Source organism: Orbicella faveolata, unplaced genomic scaffold (assembly GCF_042242905.1).
Source record: "Orbicella faveolata isolate gen_17 unplaced genomic scaffold, um_ofav_v1 contig_26, whole genome shotgun sequence".
NCBI lineage: Eukaryota > Metazoa > Cnidaria > Anthozoa > Scleractinia > Merulinidae > Orbicella > Orbicella faveolata.
The window spans coordinates 9,996,653-10,016,710 of NW_028301554.1; the positions used below are offsets into that span (position 1 = coordinate 9,996,653).

Genomic DNA, 20,058 nt, shown 5'->3' on the forward strand with positions numbered 1-20,058 from the left:
GTCACAAAAACACAAAAACACAATTACACAACAACTCATTGTTAAATTTATTTATTTTAGCAAGCAGCTATTTCCTGTTGGTTTCTATTAAAATAAAAAATTAGCAATTTAACCTCTAAATTACTTGAGAATTCAAATATTTACCTACTACATTGCTAATGGTGTTTCTAAAAAAAAACCGTTTTAGAAGCGGGCTTGTAGTAATTTTCCGGATAAAAAGAAGTTTTGAATCAAGCGATCATAGATGAAGGTGAAACACTACCCTTACATTCACGCGGGTTTCTGGTGTGTCTTGCCAACAGTCCAGGTTGTGAGAATGTTTTACCACATTTTTCGCAACCAAAAGGTTTTTGTCCCATATGAGATCTTATGTGATTAGTCAGTGTTGTTGCGCCAACAAAAGCGCGCGAACAAAAGCCGCATTTAAACGGCTTCTCGCTAGAATGCGAGATGACATGCGCACGGAGATGCGAAGGATTGGAAAAGGACAAGCTGCACTGTCCACACTGATATGGTTTAGCCGGCTGGCACGGACACACGTGTAGCTGTAGAGCCACCCGCTGGGAAAAGGTCTTGTGGCACTGCTGACAGCGCCATGACGTCATTTCCCCCAAAGGAGGACTCTTAGCAACTGGAACTAGATTATTTCCAGGATCACTGACGTCACTTTCTACGTCACTGACAGGAGAGGATCGCTGGTCAGAGAGCTTGCTGTCGGTAGATGAACTTCTTGTTAATGGAATACCTGCTTCACGCAAACGCGGTTGGGATTTCTGTTCCACTGGCTGTAGCATTCCGGTAAACCAAACATCTAACAAAAGATAAGAGACCAAGAGATTATTAGAAAACTTGTTTAAAATATTGTAAGATAACTAGCATGTTTTCTCCCATCTCAACATCTAATTTCTCTTAACATTGTCAACACATTGTCAACCAGACAGATAATGAGAATACAGAAAGCAATCAGGTAAGAAATATTTTCTTGATGTACAACCAAACTTCCAGACCTAACATTAAAAGAAATGTGTCAATCAGTAAGGAGAATTAGCATCTTGAACTTGGAGCTGAAGCTGTTTTTTTTTTAATTTTTATCTCTCGGACTAAAGAGCAAAGATTATACGAGTACCTGAAGGTGTCTGCTCTGTTTGAGCTTTGTGATGTGATAAGTCCTTCTCGCATGTTTCAAACACTCCTGAAAGAGATATAGTTTATTAATCGTAGCTTCTAAAAGCTACTCTAGCATGCACCTCTACAGATATGTGATGAATTCATCTATATATTGAGTAAATGATGTATTATAAAATTGAAAAAGTAGATCAGTCTTTTCCTCTGTCTTTCTTACCTGTGATCGTTGCAAGTGTCTGTCATCTTATGTCCGTCGTTTTGTTTGGTCTATCTCAGTCTTTCAGTCAGTCAGTTGGTCAGTCAACCAGCCAGTCAGTCAGCCAGTCAGTCAGCCAGCCGGTCAGTCAGTCAGTCAGCCAGTCAGCCAGTCAGCCAGTCAGTCAGTCAGCCAGTCAGTCAGCCAGCCAGCCAGACACACAGGCAGGCAGTCTGTCTTACTATCTGTCTGTCTGTTTGACTGGCTTTACGGTTATCTGTCTGGCCATTGTAATTGTGCTTTACCAACAAAATAATTTAATCATGCTTGTTTAATCTGTGAAACACACGATAAAACGGTATTATTGTACTGACAAAACTTTTGACTTTGCCAAAACCATTCGTCTCGAGATCTGAGTCAGTCTAATGTATTCTATACTGAAAAGTCTCTTTATAAACGTACCTCCGTGATCTATAACAAAGCAAATTTCCTGCAGTCCTGTCGGTATTCCAAAATGCTGAAGATATTTATCATCATACCAAACAAGAAGTTCTTCTCCAACAACTATGTCCTTGAATGAACGATAATAAACGTTGCCTCGGTATTGAAAGGCGAAAAGATTCTGTTCATGTTTGGAGCGTGCGCACTGAATAAAACGCATCCAGCTTGAAGACTCCAAGTCACTACCATCGATAAAATACATCAACTTATTGCCTTCGAAAATCTGTAAAGAACAAACATTAAAAGCTTAGTCTTATTATTGACACGTTAATAAAGTCATTATTATTATTATTATTATTATTATTATTATTATTATTACTAGTCAACCAAGCCAACACAAAACTTTTTTTTCTTGTCTTTATTTGGTTTCTAGTCCGCTTGAATTTCCTCGTACAAGCGTCAATCAGTCAAGTGCTTTAGACTGTTCAAATTCTACTTCCTTAATACACTTCCGTGTTTCACAAGAAACCACAACAACGCCTAAGTTTTCTTGGAAACTCCTTCCAGCACTTGCACTAACTAGGCCATGCCTAGGCTGTTTCCACTAATCCAGTTAAGCTCGAAATAGCAACTCTCTCAACTCATGTTACAACATTTCTTAATGTTTGATCTGAGAATATGGCGTTTCATCAAACACCGAAATAGCTGCTAACTGTTGTTAGACATCGTACGCCCCTGAAATTTTAATTTCTCAATGATGGCCGCTTACCTCCCACATGAAAGACGTATCCATGCCTGCTGTCACGTCACCAGGATAAACTCGTTTTCCTTCAAATGGACCAATCCACGTCCCTGCAGGAATGTGCCTTCTGGTACAAACTCCGAACTCAGCACCAGGGACACTCGACCTACACAAACACACTTCCTGCGGAAGTGACCTCATAGCTTTGCACGTATGAAAACCGCTGTCCTGTCTTGACGCATAACTCAAACCATGTAAAGGGCAAGGTTCGGCATATTGCTTCTTACAACGAAGACACCCTAAAACGAAAGAAGGAAATGACAGGTTGAAAACATTTTCATTCATACAAGATTTGCACATTTCGCCGGAAACAAAAAATCAGTGGGAGACTGTGAAATATCGCGCCCGCAAGAGGAGCAATTAATACGCACGCCCTTGCAGACCTATGTGGTTTTAAGCCTGGTATTAATCGAACATTTGTTAACAGCAACATCAATTTAAAATAATCAAGTATTTTCTTTTCAGACTCTAGCGCCAACAACTTTCACATTGTTTGTTCCTAAACAACAAGTTATGTGACAAAAAAACCGCGGCTGCCTTCAGAGAATCGAGCGTGAATTTTAACAAACCACTGTCTACTTCTTACTATCTGTGATGTCATCGAAACAATGCCAGAAGAGTAAAAAGTGTTGATTATATTTAGAAGCTTGAATCCCAGGAGAATTTGTACGTGGAAGTTTTTAAATTCACTCTGAAAAACAATCTACTTTTCAAAAGGGAGGTTCAGCTAAAAATGGTCAGAACCGACTGTAGAACTTTTCAGTAAAAGGAATTTTTACTCTATGCCACGAACTGCAGAAACAGCCGTCCTTAACACGATACATTTTACGAGAGAAAGTAGTTTATTTTAAGGGAGTGTCTGCGAGAACATTCAAAAGCACGTGTATAGAATAAATAAACGACATGCCTCAAACAGAATAGCCAGATAAATTTTAAAAGGAATAATTGCGTCGTTAAACTTCGAGTCTATCATATCTCTTGACGGCAAGAAAAGCCAGCCATCGTAAAAAAATCTCTGTTTGACGTGAGAATTCAGAGAAAAAGTCCGCGCCAAACAAAATGATTAACTCAGAGACAAGATAAAGGATTCGACAACTGAAATATTTAGAATTTTTCAAGCGTTTATGCACGTTTCAAGAGCAGAAAGTGGTCGCGACCTTGAGAGAGCGTTCCGTCAACTGAAGTTGAAGTATGAAGGCTTCAATCACGCTTCACTGCAACGAACTAAGAAAAGAAGCATTGTTTTGAATTTCAAAACGTTATCAAGTTGTATTTCAAATAACCTCTACACCAGACAGCCAGTAGTAATCTCAAGAGAGATTTAACAATAGCCTTCATTTGAGACGGCATGCGGTGTCAATGAAAAACTTTTCAAAAATGGCGTGCGAAATTTTAAGCAAGTGAATAAACAAAAGGCAGAAGTCACGAGTTAAATGAAAGCGACATTTTTTGAAAACAACGAAAACGACTATATTATATTTTTTTCATTCATTCAAGTCCATGAAGCTTAAGCTGCAGTTTTTCAAAATTATTTTTCTTTGAAAACTTGTTAACCAGTTTACAACCAGTGTACGAAAGCGGAAATGTTTCAAAACCGCGAAATGATAGTGGGTACGATAACTTTTCTTGCCCGCTTGAATTTAAAATCATAATTAACTTTGTCTGATAATTCGAGAAACGTCTGAAAACACGTGACGTTGTTTGAGAGGAGTTTTCGTGGGCCGAGGGAAGTAATTTGACTTCACGTGCAATCTTTACTTACGCACCTACGCTAAATTTCCGGTTACGTGAATCCGCCTCCTTATCAAGCAGGCTACGGAATTTCGGGTCACTGAACTTACACATTTGCGAGTTAAAACCTCCAAAATTCACTCCACTTTTTTCCAGTGTATCGGCGTCGATGAAGACAGGTTGTTTTCTTTCAAACAAGCAGCTAACAACAGCAGCTGTAGGAATGAATGGCTGTTTTTCTCGAGGTGGAACTTTGACGTTGAAAAATTTCTTCGAGTGGCTTGAAATCTGAAAGAATTGAATTGTAAATTAGATCAATTTATTAAAATGCAGTGTTTAAAAATAAACTGACCTTCTTGATCGTTATCATGATTACATGACCGTCAAAGTTTCATTCATTGACAAAAATATGCTCCGTCGGACAAATACAAGCGGTTTTTTGGCAGTAGCTTCTGACTAGGGTAGGAAGTAAAAGTACGAATGGAACTGAGCAGTTAAATTCAATTCTGAGCTTCTCGGGCGTGAAATACAAGTGCATTGAGGCATAAGTTTCTTTACCACCTATTCTTGATCTAACAATCTATTTAGCTTCAAAGCAAAATTACAACTCGACAAAACTCTTTTACAACAGATATTTGCAAATTTAGTTTTATCGTTGAGAAGGGATTAAATCAGTAAAACAGGCAAACATCGCATTAACATTTGTGCTTCATTTACACGACTGTTAGATCGGCTTGTTGCATTTAATTTTGTTAAATTCATTAATACAAACGAAACATTTCGTGTAAAATCATTTTTTCCCAGCAAACAAACAGTTTTTCAAGACTATCTCTCTGTGCTTAGCACATTTTGTTGGTTTTTCAATCATTCATTTAGGAACTTTGTCCACTATATCGTAAACTGTACACAACTTTCCAATCTAAATAATGATTTTTCATTTACACTCATTTACTTACCAAATCGTTTTGTATTTTTGTCTTCAGCTCTTCACTGTTCACGAATATCGACATTGTCCTCCGTAGTTGGCTGGTTACTGTGGTTTTTTTTTTTTTTTTACCAGGAAGAATATTTGTAGTGAACGTCTGGATAGCAACACGACGGAGCTTGGTAGTAAATTCTAGAATCATTCATCGCACAGGGATTGAGGTCTTGTTTGCTGCAAGAGCCTGATTGGATAATTGTCTTTCTGCTTGTTGATTTCTATTATTCCAGTACTTGCTTTATATAACACAAGAGAATAGTAATTAAACTACTTATGTGGAATAAATCGCGTGTAAGTTTATCTTTTAGCATAGTCATGGCCGTCTCTTCAAACTCCACAGAAACAGTTTTTCCACGATAACTTTAATTTTTAATGTTTTTGACCAAAGCTTAGCACGGGAAATAAACATAATCCATCACATGGAAAAAGAAAACTAAATAAATTCTAGGAGCGTTCACCCATTACTGAAATATTCACCACTGCGCGAAGACTGAAATTTGCCAACGTCCACAGCAATTAAAACCTGATCTTTGTTTGTCCTTTATTAAACTAATCTTTCTCTAACTAGCTCTCTGTAATCAAAGAAACAAGGTAGTTATGCCCAAGAGGGAACAAAGCATTCAGCTCCGAGCGAAATTTTTGCAAGGATTGTCAATGAGCTCGTTTTTGTGAGGAAGTTAAATAGACAATGTCCCGAGGAATTGTCGGTTCCATACGAACAGACTTTTATCGGGGCTGCAATGCATAATTAAACCCTGTATCAAATTTTCTCCCTTCGTTACGGAATATATACATACATACAAATGCCAATGATTTTCCAATGTAAAATTTGTTTTATTGTGATTGCTACTTTTTACAAAATTTACTTTTTTAAAAGCACGGTATTTACATTATATAACAGTGTTTTTGACTTGAAAAAAAAGTATGTCAAATATGGCCGTGTTCTACATAGTTATCCGGTTAGTCAAATCACACGTATCAAATACCAAAAAGTAATATTATATTATTTCCCATTAATCCACAAGCTCATTTTCGTTAACAGTGTTTACCGATCTCAATGTGTTTATGGTTTTTTGGGTGGGGTGTGTCAGTTGAAGCAACTTTAATAGATTGAAGAAAGCTTTAACTGTCTTTATGCTGATATCTTTATGGTTTACGCCCATTATATGCAATGCAAGCGCGCGGTGTATCTGAACTGTCCTGACAAATAAGTGTAACTTACCCCAGTCAGCATAAAATCTGCTAAAATTCATACGATTTCGATAATGAAACTTGGCAACCTCCACGCAAAAAATATAACCTAATTCAAGTCTATTCTTTCTTTGAAAAATGCAAATTTCCAGTGATGAAGTCAAGCGATGGCAGAAAATTGAGCAAGGAATTCTTTGAAATTAAACAAAACATGTAAGTGGTATTTTCTGTAAATAAAAGATGTTGTTGTGTGAATCAAGAAGGTATTGTTATTATCTTGTCAATGGTTCGTCAGCATAGCGTCACTTATTCTAACAACTGAACTTTAATTTTGATAAATAGAAGCCATATTAGGTCCTAACTTAGTGATCTTGCTCAAGTTGATTAGAAGTTTAGAACACAAATAATATTCTTTCCCGACTTCATGTATCTAACTTGACTAAGACACGGCCTCAAACACATCTCACAGAAACACACAACAATGGACAAATCATAATAAATCCACGGCAGTCTAAATAATACCATTTGGTGTATAGTTCTACTCAGGTATTTCCTTTCCGTTCCAAACTCGAATTGCAAGATTTGTTGATTTGTTTGTTTGTTAGCTTTGCCGAGAATAGAGCGCGGCTAAAAGTGATGAATTGCGTTACTCTCACCGCCTGACTGGTTAAAAATACAGAGACAATGTATGGAGAAAAAAGCTGCTGATCACGTTTGCATCCCAAAGGGTTTGAATGTCCACTTGTATGGGATGACGTCTTCCCACCTAGCCCAGGATATCTCAATAACTTACCCATACATACGAACGGAACAATAAGCTCCAAGCCGCCACTTAATTTCTCCCGGGGATTCCAGTCCCCAATGTATCCCCTCCCCTCCCAGTGTGTCCCCCTTAGGACATGAATCCCCCATTACTCTAAGCCTTCAGTCATGAACCTTTGCTAGCTATAGCGTCGCGGATTTGTCTATCCAGTTCAACTATGATCCGATCGTCCGTGGTATAAACTCCTGTGTGTAGTAAAGTGTCTCGTTCTTCAATTAGTTTAGCAATCCTGCTATCTACGTCTTCTTCGTCATCTTCATGAACAGATGAAAGTCCAGCTGGATATTTCACGTTCCTTCTCTGCGAAGAATTAGACGTTTTTTCGTGGCTTTCAGTTGATTCTGGGTTTAGACGAGCTTTCGCTTCCTCTTGTTGTTTTAGTCTGTGGAGTAGGAGGAGATTAAAACCACGAAAACACTGCAAGGTGACAAATTATGGTACTGCTCTGCGAAGTTATATCGTGTATGTTAAGACTCTTTTGGATAAACTCTATCACTGATTAACTATAGAAAGCAAGTTTTTTCAGTGGAAGGTGACCAAGTTGTAACAACGCTCTTGTAAAATCAGATTTTACCGGAATCTAAAACAGATTTTTGTTGGATTTTTTTAAACTGATCTAGTAATGTTGTGCTTCCAAAACCGCTTATGGCAACTCAAAGCTGAAAGATCTAAAGATATATTTTTTTCCAATTTGGTGTAAAATTACAAAACAAGAACCTGACTACTTACCTTGACAACTCAAGTTTAATTTCCTCTAGTGCATCCTTTTCCGATTTTACGACCTAAAAGAGGGGAAAAAATCACACTGTGCTCTTATCCTTTCGAGTATAATAATATGCAACCTGTCACAGGATGTCGCAGACGTAACTTCGTCAGTACCTCTTTTTCTTCAGCGGCGAGATAGCGCAGCCGCATGTGTTCCAGTTCCTGCTCTTGCTTTTTGAGCCGCGCTCTGGCCGCAGTCTGTTCTTGTTGTTTAAGTCGCGCCAGTTCCCTCAGCGCTCGGCCCCATTGCTGTTTATAATGAATCTTTGATTTGTTTGCTGTTTCTAGCTTACGTTCAAGTTCTGCCTGCGGGGAGAAGAGACAAGAAACTTATCGTTCTAGTTTGAAATAGTTTAATAATCTATATACACTCCTTTTAATGTCTGCGCTGAGATCTTATCTTGTTAATCACTTTTGTGGCAGTTATGTAGTTAATACCTTTTCCATTTTCAAAAGGTTGATTTCGGACTCTAGTTTCACTTCAGGTTTTGTCAGTTGTTGTTCCTTGTAAGCCATGAACTCGTTTTCCTTTGTTTGAAATCGCTTTTCCGCTTCGTACACCTAATCAAAAAAAGACGGTAAGTATACAAAATGGAAAAATTTGTACAAAATGACATGGCTTTTGATAAAATGTAATGAAAACAAAACGAGATTGGTAACATGAAGCCAATAAAAACGTGAACCGTTCAAAAAGCCCAATGAACCAATGACATCATTGCACGCTGCGCGGGAAAACATGTCACCAGTGCCAAGTGTCAAGAGCGGGAAAACGCGCAACTCTGACTACCGCCAAGCGCGGGAAAACATGTAACCGGTGCCAAGCGCCAAGCGTGGGAAAACATGCAACCAGTGCCAAGTTCCAAGCGCGGGAAAAGGTGTAACTGTCGCTAAGCGCGGGAAACCACGCACCCAGCGCCAAACTGTTTTGTTCTTTGTTTTAGGTTAAGATCAGTATAGAGAAAGGAGTCTTGTTACTTACTTGTTCCACTAGTCTCTGTTTCTGTTGTTCCAGGTCTTTCACTTTCATCCTTGAAACAAAATTATTCACATCTAAGTTTAAAATCTTCGGTGCTTCCCTTCTGTGCAGTAATACGACTGATATTCGCTCTAAATTCCAGAGCTATGACGGTCATTAGTGATAGTGAAATTCAGTTCGTATCTATCATAATCTGTCAATTTTCTGTCGTTTGGCTAATGGACGACGCCGAAGCTAGCGCACGAACGCAGCCGATCGAATTTAGTTAAATAACTTCTTGACAACACAAACACCATTCTTCACCTAGAGGGAAAACATCATCCTCTACAACAGATACAGCTACATATGTCCACAAATGTGTCGTCAATTTTCGAGTCTAACCACGAAACTGGAAGTTTCTTCCCGAGATGTAACTTACTTTTATGTTCAACAAATTTCAGTATTACCATGGTATTTATAGTAGTGACGTCGTCAAGGTGTCAACCATAAGAGATGAAGGCTTTACCCATTCTCATACGTATTCGTATACTGGTATATATTCTGAAATTCGTCTTGAAAAAGAAAAGTAGACTATTATATATCAAACAGACTTGTTTTTCGGAAGGTAAAGGCGCAGGTGTTTTCTTGGTCAGCGACCGGCCGCTTGCCAAGAAACACCAGTAATCCAGTATTGCAACTAGGGCAATACAAGTTAAGGATGACATTCCAACTGTATGCATTTATTAATCCATACATAGTAGGAGAGCTGTGTAATATATATGAACCTCTCCATTTCCACTTGGTGTGAACAGTCATCTTTCATCCTCCGAGCTGCCTCTCTCATCTCTGTCATCTTTCTTTCGTGTTCTCGTTCAAGTTCGTCTTTCATGTGCATCACCTGAGAGGCAATAAAAATGAAGAGACTTTTGATAATAAAGACCATTTGTTGGCGGATCAAGCTGCTTTTCAGAGCAACGGAAAAGAGAATTCATCGCAGTTATGTATGTAACTTAGGCAGTTGCGAAAAATATGCGTGAAAAACATTCAGGCTGAATTTTTTCGCACTAATTTCTTTTTCAGGCTTTGTTTTCGCAAGTTGAGTACATAACTCGGCGATGCTCTCTCGTATCTTTAACTCTCTTTCGTAAGCTAAACAATCCTAAGATCGCGGTGAATTTTGATTCGGATATTTGACTACGATGATTTTTAACGCAGGTGGGACTGAAGCGGGGTGGCCTTGTGGTTCACCAGTGGACAGGCCAAAAGAACCGCCAGTTATTGATGCTGGGTTCGTTAATCGTTATCAAACAGTTCTTGTCACCATTAGAGATTCTTCTTACAAGCTACAATATGGTGTTATCGGGCTTGCCATTTACCTTTTCACTAAAGAGCATAAAGAGCAGGGAACTAACAAACTATTGAGTTGACCCGGAAAAGTAATATGGCTGGAGAAAGGGGGGGGGGGGGGGTAACGTACGTTGATCTAACATCCCATCCAGGGGCGTAACAATACCCCAAGTCGCCCCCTGCTACAGAAACCCACCAGGTTAATCGGCTCCAAGCGGTGTTGAGCCTCGAGAAACAGAATTTTTTTTAAGATGTTGAGGTTTAAAAAGTGTAAAATTGATCCTGGCTCAAGAAAGTGCTAAAAAAATATATATAAAATGCTGGCCGGATAGTAATCTAGATACAAAAAGCTGAGAGTACGCTCTGACAATTCAAGAATAAATTGGAAAACAAAACACACCTGAGTCTCACTTGCTGACAACTGCTTTTCTCTCCTTTCCAGATCAGCAATAGATTGTTTGAGCTTTTCTTCTAATCGAGAATATTCCTCAAGCTAAGGTAAGAAAAAAATAAATTATAACCTAATCCATTCCATTCTGTCTGTATATTTAAAAGCACATCTACAAGAATGAGTGCAGTTTCTTTTCTTTTACCTTTTTCTTAACCATTAGTTCTCGTTCTTTGTCACGTCGTTTCCATTCCTCGGCGAGAGTTTTCATGTGTGAGGTTTCTCGCTGTTGCAGCTGCCGTGAAAACAACATAGTGTTAGTAAGTGGTCTTTACCAAGTTAAAATAACAGGTATGATCGTTTAACAAGCAAGTCGAAGACGATCAACATCTTTTTGGATTGGCATTGGGATACCGATGTGATCATTCTTAGATTAAAACGTTCAAGACAACAAACTACAGAATGGCCCTTTAACTTTCCCCTAAGTCGTAGAGCAGCGGACGCAGATTTTATATATAACAGCCTGAAGGCCACACGCCGCTTTCGCCCAAGCTCCTTGGGGCAAAGAAGCTTGTTTAACAGTCCTATGTGTAAGGAATAACAAAAAATAAAACTGGTGTACTGCGTCAGCGAGCAATTGAAACAATGGCCCATTACCAACATCAAGTTGACCGTCACAGTAAATTTGGAAAAGTGATGTTTTGAGCGTTAGCCTTTGCTAAGTGGGAGCATTTTTGCACAGACAAAGGGATAATGGTCAAAACTTCACGAGGGCAGCTTATTCATCGAAAATATTAGCCAAAGTGTCTCTCCGCCCTTTCTTAGGCTAACCTGATCACCACTAAAGACACCCCCACTGTGTCAATAATTGGACAAAATTTTGTTTCACCTGTGCTTGAAACAATTCTTCCTGTTGTTCTTTCCACAGTTCCAGCTCTAACGCAGCCTTGTACGCTTCGGTGTCACGTGGGTCAGTGACAGGAGGAGGACTGGGTTGAGCAGGAGGAACTCGCTGCGGTTCGGCTAAAGGAATGGCACTAGAGGTCTGGCTGCTCTCAAGTGAAGAGGACAAACTGTACTGAAGTAATACACAAGAAAGTAGGTACAGTCAAGTCTTGTCTGGCGGACCTCCAGCTATTTCGAACACCCCGCTACATGCTCAGCCCAATCTACAAAGAAATGTATGGACACTACTCCCGCTATTACAGAATTACGGGCACTTCATGTGCTCCCAAACTAATGTTCTTATTGTTCTAGTCTCGATACAACAGACAACTTGGACGTATTAAAAGACTTAGTTACTCTACACTCTTGGAATGTTCACTAGTTTTACAGCATTTTGACCTTTATTGTAAAATTATGTATCACAGTAAATGTCAGTTAACTACAAGTATAGCAGTGTACGTTATTTGTGATACTTTGCGACCACAAATGAGCCTTTTTCATCACACCCCGCTATTCCGGACTCTTGCTATTAAGGACACCAAATGACAATCCCGAAGGTGTCCGCTATAACAAGAGTTGACTATATTCAGTAAATGAGAGGCAAGGTTTCCCCGATAGCACGTTTGCTCAAATTCAAGGTTTAGCACTGATTGATTATCACTCCCGTCCCTCCAACTTACTTCATTTGCTCCCATCAGTCGCTGCAAGTTTACTGGGCCCAGGTCCTCTAGTCCAAGAACCACGTGAAGCTCACCAATTTTCCGGGCGGGTCTAAAAAAGGCGAAATGAAGTTGAATTACATGTATAATTGCATGGCAACTAACGATGAGATCTGTTAAGCTAGGATGCAGGCCAAACGTTATTTTCTTGAGGGATAAGTAAACAACAAAGCTGTTCTATATTCGGTGACATCTCGAGATTTGTGTGTAGAAACGTTTTCCAGCCATGCATGTGTCACGTCTGTTACGTCTTCCATATGTTTCCCGCCATAATGTGCCGCGTTCGTCGGAGCTTCCAGATTATTCCCGCCAAAAACTCGAGATAGGATAAAAGACAACTCAAAAACTTGTATAAAATAACTAAGTTAAGGTGTCCTACAATTAAGTTTCACATACTTTTCTGTGGTAAAGATTAATACCCTCTCACTGTAAATCTGCCTATATCCAGTCACTTCTTTAGCCTAAAATATGGACCCAAAGATTACATAGAGTCATTTAGAATGACTAAAATTGTGTGTCAAAACAAAGTTTGCACTGACTCATTTCTGGACGAGCTCAGCATTAAGAATTTCACTAGTCAGCAACGGGAGGAAACTCTAGACAGCTGGGAGAAGATACCATAAGACCATAGAGGGAGAGGGTACATTAAATAATTAGGTAAGAGAGATTTTTAGAAATCAGAAAGTCAGGATTTTGGTAAGAGAGGATAATTTTTCACTAAGCGACTCACTGTTTTGCAGATTGGCGATTTTTTGAGGTTTGCGGAAACAAATACATAGTAACACAAGTGGATTGAAAGCCATTTTTGATTAACGGGATATTAACGGGAGTAAATTTTTGCAGCTTTTAATTTTGCTGGTGTTTTTTTTCTGCTAGAACTTATTTTTGCGGATCAAGTACCATCTGCAAAATCCGCAAAAATTAAATCTGGGAAATAAAAGTGATACACGGTAGTACTCAGAACATATATGTCAGCTTTCTTACCTGTGACAAGACTTGAACTTTATCTGCAGCTAACACAGTGGTTAGTGATGCACTTGATACTCCAATCAGGACATTTCCAGCCATGTTGTCTTTATGCCACACCTCAATTACAAGAGGAACTCTATAGTAAAAGCACAAAAACATTACAGAACCAAAAATGCTGCATAATACATGTTGTAACTTTAGAATATGATAGAGTCATTTCACAAACTGGCAAAATCAATAACATAGCATGCTGCTCTCTCTTCTCCGCAGAGGCCTCTTTTGTGCTGTCTTGACTGTAGGTTGGTAGTTCAGAGGCTGGGGAGAGGGAAAAGCGGAAGTTAATCCTATCGTCCCCTGCATGCCTTCGTACTCCCAATATTCAAGTTCCCATAGGGAGCCTCTGCAGAGGAGAGAGTACCATGCAGGCATATCCTTCTTTTCCAACCTTGTGAGAGTTTCTTGAAGCAGCCGTGGAGAGGCAGCAAAGTCAAAAGCACAGAACGATTTTGGGAGAAGGACTTCCATGCTACGCTGAACTTGCACAGGGGGACTGGTCATTACAGGTGCTGAGCTGCCGAAGAATGGGTACGTATACCTGTCAAGGAGAGAAACTAAATTCAGTCACTGGAATTGCCAGAAGATAATTCTGAAAGAAAAGGATGGAAATTTTTTTTGTTGAAAACTCACCTGAGAAAGCAGTTAACAGGAGACGTAACGTCAAGGTTTGCAATACTGCGCAGGTCAATGGAAAAACAGAAATGGTGAGCTGATGGATCAAGAGGTAGCCTGGTTCCAAGTGAAGGAACACTGCTTGGGCCTGGGGCTGGTATTTGAGGCTGAGGAGCCTGGCCTGTCATCTTAGTCTTCTTGGGAGGAGAATCCTGCGAAGTGTTATGTACATTAAACAGGTAGCACAATGTAAAAGTGTAAAACACACTAAAACATACCTTGTGAGTCCCAGCAGTTACCCCACTTCCAGGCCCAGATTTTTCTTGGCCACTCGGGGTGCTGGATTGTGGTCGGGGTGGTGTTCCATCCGGGTGCTCTCCAGCCATCTCTGTCTCTGGCCCTTTCCTAGATTCTCTTGGTTTTCCTCTAGGAGGGGAGCCTGAGAACTGCTTTAGAGCTGACTTGCCTCCATAAGGCATATTGTCTGCTTCAGATATCCCCTTAGGATAAATGAATTCAAAACAAAATCATGATAACATGAAAACAAGGCAATAAGTCAGTAGTGATAGCCACATACAGACTCCAGATGAAAGTCAAGTTTTTGTCTTGTAATAAATAATCAATAATTTGCAAATGACATTTTGAATAAGCACTTTGAAAACAGAATTCACGAAATTTCTTCAAAACATGTCTGCTGTAAATCTTCCTTCAGTGGAACAACTTTCGGGTCCAAACATACTACCAATAAATCTCTTTGAAATCATAACACAATAAACCTTCAGTGACTAACCTGAAATGGAAAGTTGCAATAACCTCTTGCTAATCAGCCTAATTTACATTGACCAGTTTTTAATTTGAGCAAAAAAGCTACGAAACTTTTTATCTATTTCATTTATGACTAGTATTCAAAGTTTACTTGTCTCAATATACCCACCCCTGCCCCAGCTAAAATTGGTGATGATGCACTAGCAACATTCCCCACAATGTCTTGTTGTTCAAATCTTAGTGACACTGACACACCAACAGCAGGCTCTGAATCATCTACTGCTCCAGAAGACTGGCGATTGCGACCAGGTGCCAGCAGAGGAAACAGCCGTTCAATCACTGCTGGTATGGCTGGTGTTTGCTGTTCATCAAGAAGACCTTGAAAAGAAACAACTGCTCTTCCTAATGATTGGTCCCCACTACACAAATGGATCTGAAAGCAAAGTCACAACAGGCAAACAGAGACATAGGAATTACCAAAAGATTTTAGGGAGAAAAAAAGGAACACAAAGGAACACTCTTAAGTTCTTCCACTGCCCTAATTGAAACCAACTTTCCGTAAGATAAGTTATACAAATTTATAAAGAAGCAATTAGAATTTGGGTGCTGATCTTAAGATTGAAGTTGTTGATCACTCTATTTTTACCTCCAGTCCTGGGTGTTGTGCAAAAAATGCTTTCAGAACCTCCAAGTTACTTCTGATTCTTACTGAAGCTCGCTCAGCGGGAAAATTAGGTTGTAGAAGATCCTGAAAGACTTCATTTGTAACATCATTGCTGAGTAAAGAGTAATAAAAGTAGAATCCACCTCCAAGATTTGGGTCTGACAAGGTGAACGTAGACGGGATCAACTGTGAATCAAATGTAAGAACATGATGGATTATGCATTTAGATTATACATACCAGTTATGGAAAGCTTGTGAGTGATATACTATGAGTCACTTACATTTTCTCGGTACACACTCGAGCATTTAGGCAAGTACATGTATGTATACCAAGAAAATACAAGTGAGAAGTGAGATAATTCATGGTATACCACAAGATAGCGTTGCATAACTATTCTATACCATGCTATAGAAAATACAATGGCCAACAAAATCAAAGCATCATATGCCTGGTGCATGATGGGAAGGTCAGGTGTAACACCATCAAATATACATCAACCTTCCTATTCTCATTTGCTGTACTTTCTGTAACATGGTATAAATGTATGTTGAAAACATGATTATAAACAGACTTGCTTTCTATAAGCTTTGAAGTAAGTGGCTTCCCTGGTGCAGCACCCATCAGTAAGAGCATCATAAAAAAGTGTAACATACGGCCAGCAATTCAAAACAGAACAGGCAGGTGCCAGGTCTTATTGAGAATCTTTCAACTTCCTTATCTTCCTTATCTTTGCAAAGATCTCAGAAATGATCTTCAAAGAACTTGGCAAGATCTTTGAGAAAGATCTTCAGAGATGCCACTCACTAACATTCCCAAACCAGGCTACTATATACTGTCCAGGAAATCAATCTTTTATGAATCCCAAAATGATTATGACTCCAGACAGGACTCAGAATAAGACAAAAGATTAATTCAAGCCAAACAAGTTTACCTTTGCCAAATTGGAGGCTAGTCCTATAGTGACAGACAAAACAAAGATGTTATTGTCTTCTAGTTGTGGTCCAATTTCATAATATCCCTGCTCTTCATTCAGGAATAAATGTATTGCATCAGATTCTGGTCTTCTTTCTAAAGCAGGTCTTGACTCTCTCCCTTGAGAAGAAATAATACATAGGATTATGCCATCCCTGTTTAATGCAGTACTCAACTTACTTCAAATCACTTTTATGTCAGGCTTAAAAAAGAAACGAGATCCATAACAGCTGTTGCACTTTATGGTCATGAAAACGCTGGTCAGAAATGTTTAAGTTTTGAAGTTGTCACCAACAAGAACCGGTGGTGTGAGAACGGCACATTCAGTAACAATAATATTGTAGGTGCTGACTATTTCCAATGTCAATTATGATTTCTGTAATAAAACACTTTAATTACACAACCATCCATGTTATAACTCTAGTCTTGAATGACGTTATTTATCATCAATTCTAAGTAATTCAGCTAACTTACTGTCATCTCCTTGTTGTGTCTGCTGTTGATTACCAGTAGAAGCTTGACTTTCAGTTGGTTTAGATTGTGAGTCATACTCTAGTGATAGCATCAGCTTCACCTCTGGTTTCAACCGCTGGTACTTCGTGCTCAGAAGCGAGTGCCATTGTGCTCTCTGTAACAAGGCTGACTTTCAGTTCCATAGATCAAAATACTAACTCTCCAAACTTATTGTAATACATTTTGTTCAATCTTAGTTCAGAGAAATTAGGAGGTACAGTGTATCAACCGATACAACATTACTGTGTACTTGACGATATTTTATTTCAAGAGAAATTAAAATAAGTGAATTGATCAATCACGAAGTTCACCTACAATAATATTATTGTTTGTATAAGAGTAAACATTTTACAAAGTTTCAAATTTGTTTTTTTTATTTTAAACCCTCTCATATTTGCCACTATTTCACATCAAAATATAAGCATATTTCATTTAAGACAGGTCCCAAACAATAAGAAAAACATCAGTAAATGCAACATACACTGTACAACCAATATATTATGTGACAACAATACACAATTATTATAATTATTCAGTTAAGTTAAATATCTAGTAAATGTATTATGATATCAGTGAGTCATGGTGACAAATCAGAACATTCCTTTACTCACTGCTGGCTTTTGCTGTGCTGTTCTTAAATCTAAGATCACATATCCGACTGGTTCTTTCTGGGATGTTAGAGTATCCAGAGCATAACACTGCCAAAAGAAAATTGATTACAAACTAATATTACTATGTACATGTAAATCAACAGATTAATGTAACTACTGTGGAATCTTGATTTTTTGAACCTCCAAGGGAAACAAAAATTGGTTTGAAAAATCAGATAGTTTGAGAAATCGGGGGTAAAATTACAGTGTTCCACCAAGGAGAGGGAAACGACTTTTGCTTCAAGTTATCTGGAGGTTCGAAAAAATGAGAGTTCAAGAACTTGGTATTCCACTGTATAACCATTTAGTGTTTATTACTTAGAATTGCTGCTTTATATAACAATGTGAGCCTGTCATGGATCTCAGCCCTTAATTCCATAATAATATTATATTATTATTTCTAACCACGTTACATTTCTCTCTATACGGGAAGACGAAAGTTCACAGTCTCTTTCCATCTCAAACTAATTTGTGTTACAAGACAATACTTTATAGTGGAGGGAAAAATAATAAGCGGGAGATAGCAACCTTTAGAGACTGTTACATAATAACCCAGAACAGACAATGCTGGAGTCACTGTTGACGGTCTAGGTTTCAGAAGAAACTGGGTATTCTTATCTCTGGAGCAACTTGGTTCTCTCAGTTTATGGGACTTGATGCAGTTTGTCTAGGTTTCCTTAGTGAGTATTTTGGTGCCTTCCTTTATCACTAGAGAACTTAATTAAGCAATGACGACTGCGACCCTGAGGACAACCCTTAATTAAAAAATGAATTTATATTCTCCCTTGAAATTTTTCAATTGTCGAGGTCTGTTCAGAGCTCAAATTTTGCAATCATCAATATCTTGCTCAAGCTAAATACTGGTATGTAACGCCAGTGTTCAATTCCAAATGAAAATATGAAAAATTAGCCACTGTCATTTGCATTCTCCAAAATATGCAAAACATAGTCATTTCATGTTGCTGTTGTGCCCAGGACTGCAAAGAAATGAATAAAGATTTATGTTTATGTTTAGTGGCATTCTCGTTGCCATTGCTGCCATGGTTTGCTTAAGTTCTCTATTACCATAAGGAGGGTATGGACCAGGGAAACTGACCACAAAAGGTGAGAAATGATTTACCAAAGATATTGTATTTTATTCTATTATATGACTAGGTCTGCAGGTAGGCAAGATAAACCAAATCCTTCACTGTGATTGGCTATCCAAGCAGACAGGTTGGGGTAATTTTGCCTACTTGCCGTTAACTGTAGTTTCCAGCAAGAAAAAGGTGCTCAGTCAAGAAGGCTGGATATTAGGTACTGTAGCTGTGTTCTCTTTTTACGTGTTTATGGCCCTTAACTGTGTCTTAGTACATAAACACTCGCAAAAATGGAAAAAGTTGAGCAAATTATATTAACCTCTAACTAACCAATAAAAGGGCAGTACTGGGGAATATTGCCCCAAGGTAGTGGAAGTATGGGCCAAATTCAGCGAGGTCCATAAAAAAATGACCAAGGTTCAGTATTCTCCAGTATGGCTCATTAGCAAGCTAGGTTAATGAGTGCTTTATTAAATGGCACTCAAAAACAAAAAATTAGACAGCTTATGACTGTTTCCAAGGAAATGGATCATATGGTAAAATCTCAACCAAGAAAGAAACAATCAGAATGCTCTAATTGGCCCCAGGACTACCTTGCCATACAATAACTAGCTTGACCTCATGCTACATGTAGGTCAATAACTTAATATATACCTTCAGTTGTTTATTTCGCTCATTCCCCTCCTGCTCAATAAACTTTATTCTATTCATGTTATTACACATCTGACAATGTCACTCTTGTTATTGTGTTTTTACCTGAATTTTGATTGGTGTTCTCTGCAAGCGATGCTGGTGTAAAGACTTCTTGGTTAATTCCCAGGCAAGTTCAGTTGTAAACTCCGGAGTCTCCACGTGATCAATAGGATCAGTTGTTAGTGTTTCTCCATCAAACTTTGTTTCAACAATGATCTTGTGCCGTGGTCGTTTAGGGAATCTTCGCCCTATAAAAGTATATTGCAGCCCATAAGTTATTTTTCAATGTGTATCAATCGTACTTAAAAAAAGTATCGGCATAAAAGCAACGTTGTTAGAGGGAAAGTGATGTCAAATTCAAACTTTTGGGAAAACTGCGAGGCGAATCTGAAGTGTATTGCAGATTACAATTTACACGCGCATGCACGTCCTCGTATTTCTCGCGACACCAAAATGAAAAGTAATTATCGTCAAACTTACCTTCAAGTACCGAGACAACCACCAAAATTCCGTCACTCAAACCCATAAGCAACACGTTGACTGATGGTAAAGCTATTTACTTGTCGAGAGGAGGCGACAAAAGACGAATATAGTCCCCAACAACAATTGCACAAAATCCGCCATTTTTTCAAAACTTAGGATACTACGTTGTGTAGGCAATCGTGATGCAGAC

At 38.7% G+C, this 20,058-nt stretch overlaps 2 protein-coding genes across 2 annotated transcripts; both read right to left on the bottom strand.

Annotated features, from left to right (window-relative positions):
* Nucleotides 1-35: 35 nt before the first annotated feature.
* On the bottom strand, nt 36-5,422 carry LOC110053304 (putative histone-lysine N-methyltransferase PRDM6). The gene is made up of 6 exons (XM_020759521.2): nt 5,252-5,422; nt 4,406-4,583; nt 2,532-2,803; nt 1,784-2,045; nt 1,127-1,192; nt 36-811 (listed from the first exon to the last, which is right to left on the bottom strand). Exons 1-6 carry the CDS (start codon nt 5,420-5,422, stop codon nt 231-233), a joined length of 1,530 nt encoding a protein of 509 aa, XP_020615180.2. The 3' UTR covers nt 36-230.
* Nucleotides 5,423-6,090: 668 nt separating this feature from the next.
* On the bottom strand, nt 6,091-20,058 carry LOC110053335 (centrosomal protein of 120 kDa-like). The gene is made up of 22 exons (XM_089295321.1): nt 19,866-20,058; nt 19,449-19,633; nt 17,575-17,661; nt 16,925-17,078; nt 16,410-16,570; nt 15,460-15,663; nt 14,983-15,246; nt 14,327-14,548; nt 14,067-14,260; nt 13,825-13,974; nt 13,395-13,515; nt 12,807-12,871; nt 12,372-12,462; nt 11,636-11,824; nt 10,952-11,041; nt 10,759-10,851; nt 9,797-9,909; nt 9,036-9,084; nt 8,495-8,617; nt 8,171-8,362; nt 8,021-8,073; nt 6,091-7,673 (listed from the first exon to the last, which is right to left on the bottom strand). Exons 1-22 carry the CDS (start codon nt 19,909-19,911, stop codon nt 7,397-7,399), a joined length of 3,123 nt encoding a protein of 1,040 aa, XP_089151447.1. The 5' UTR covers nt 19,912-20,058; the 3' UTR covers nt 6,091-7,396.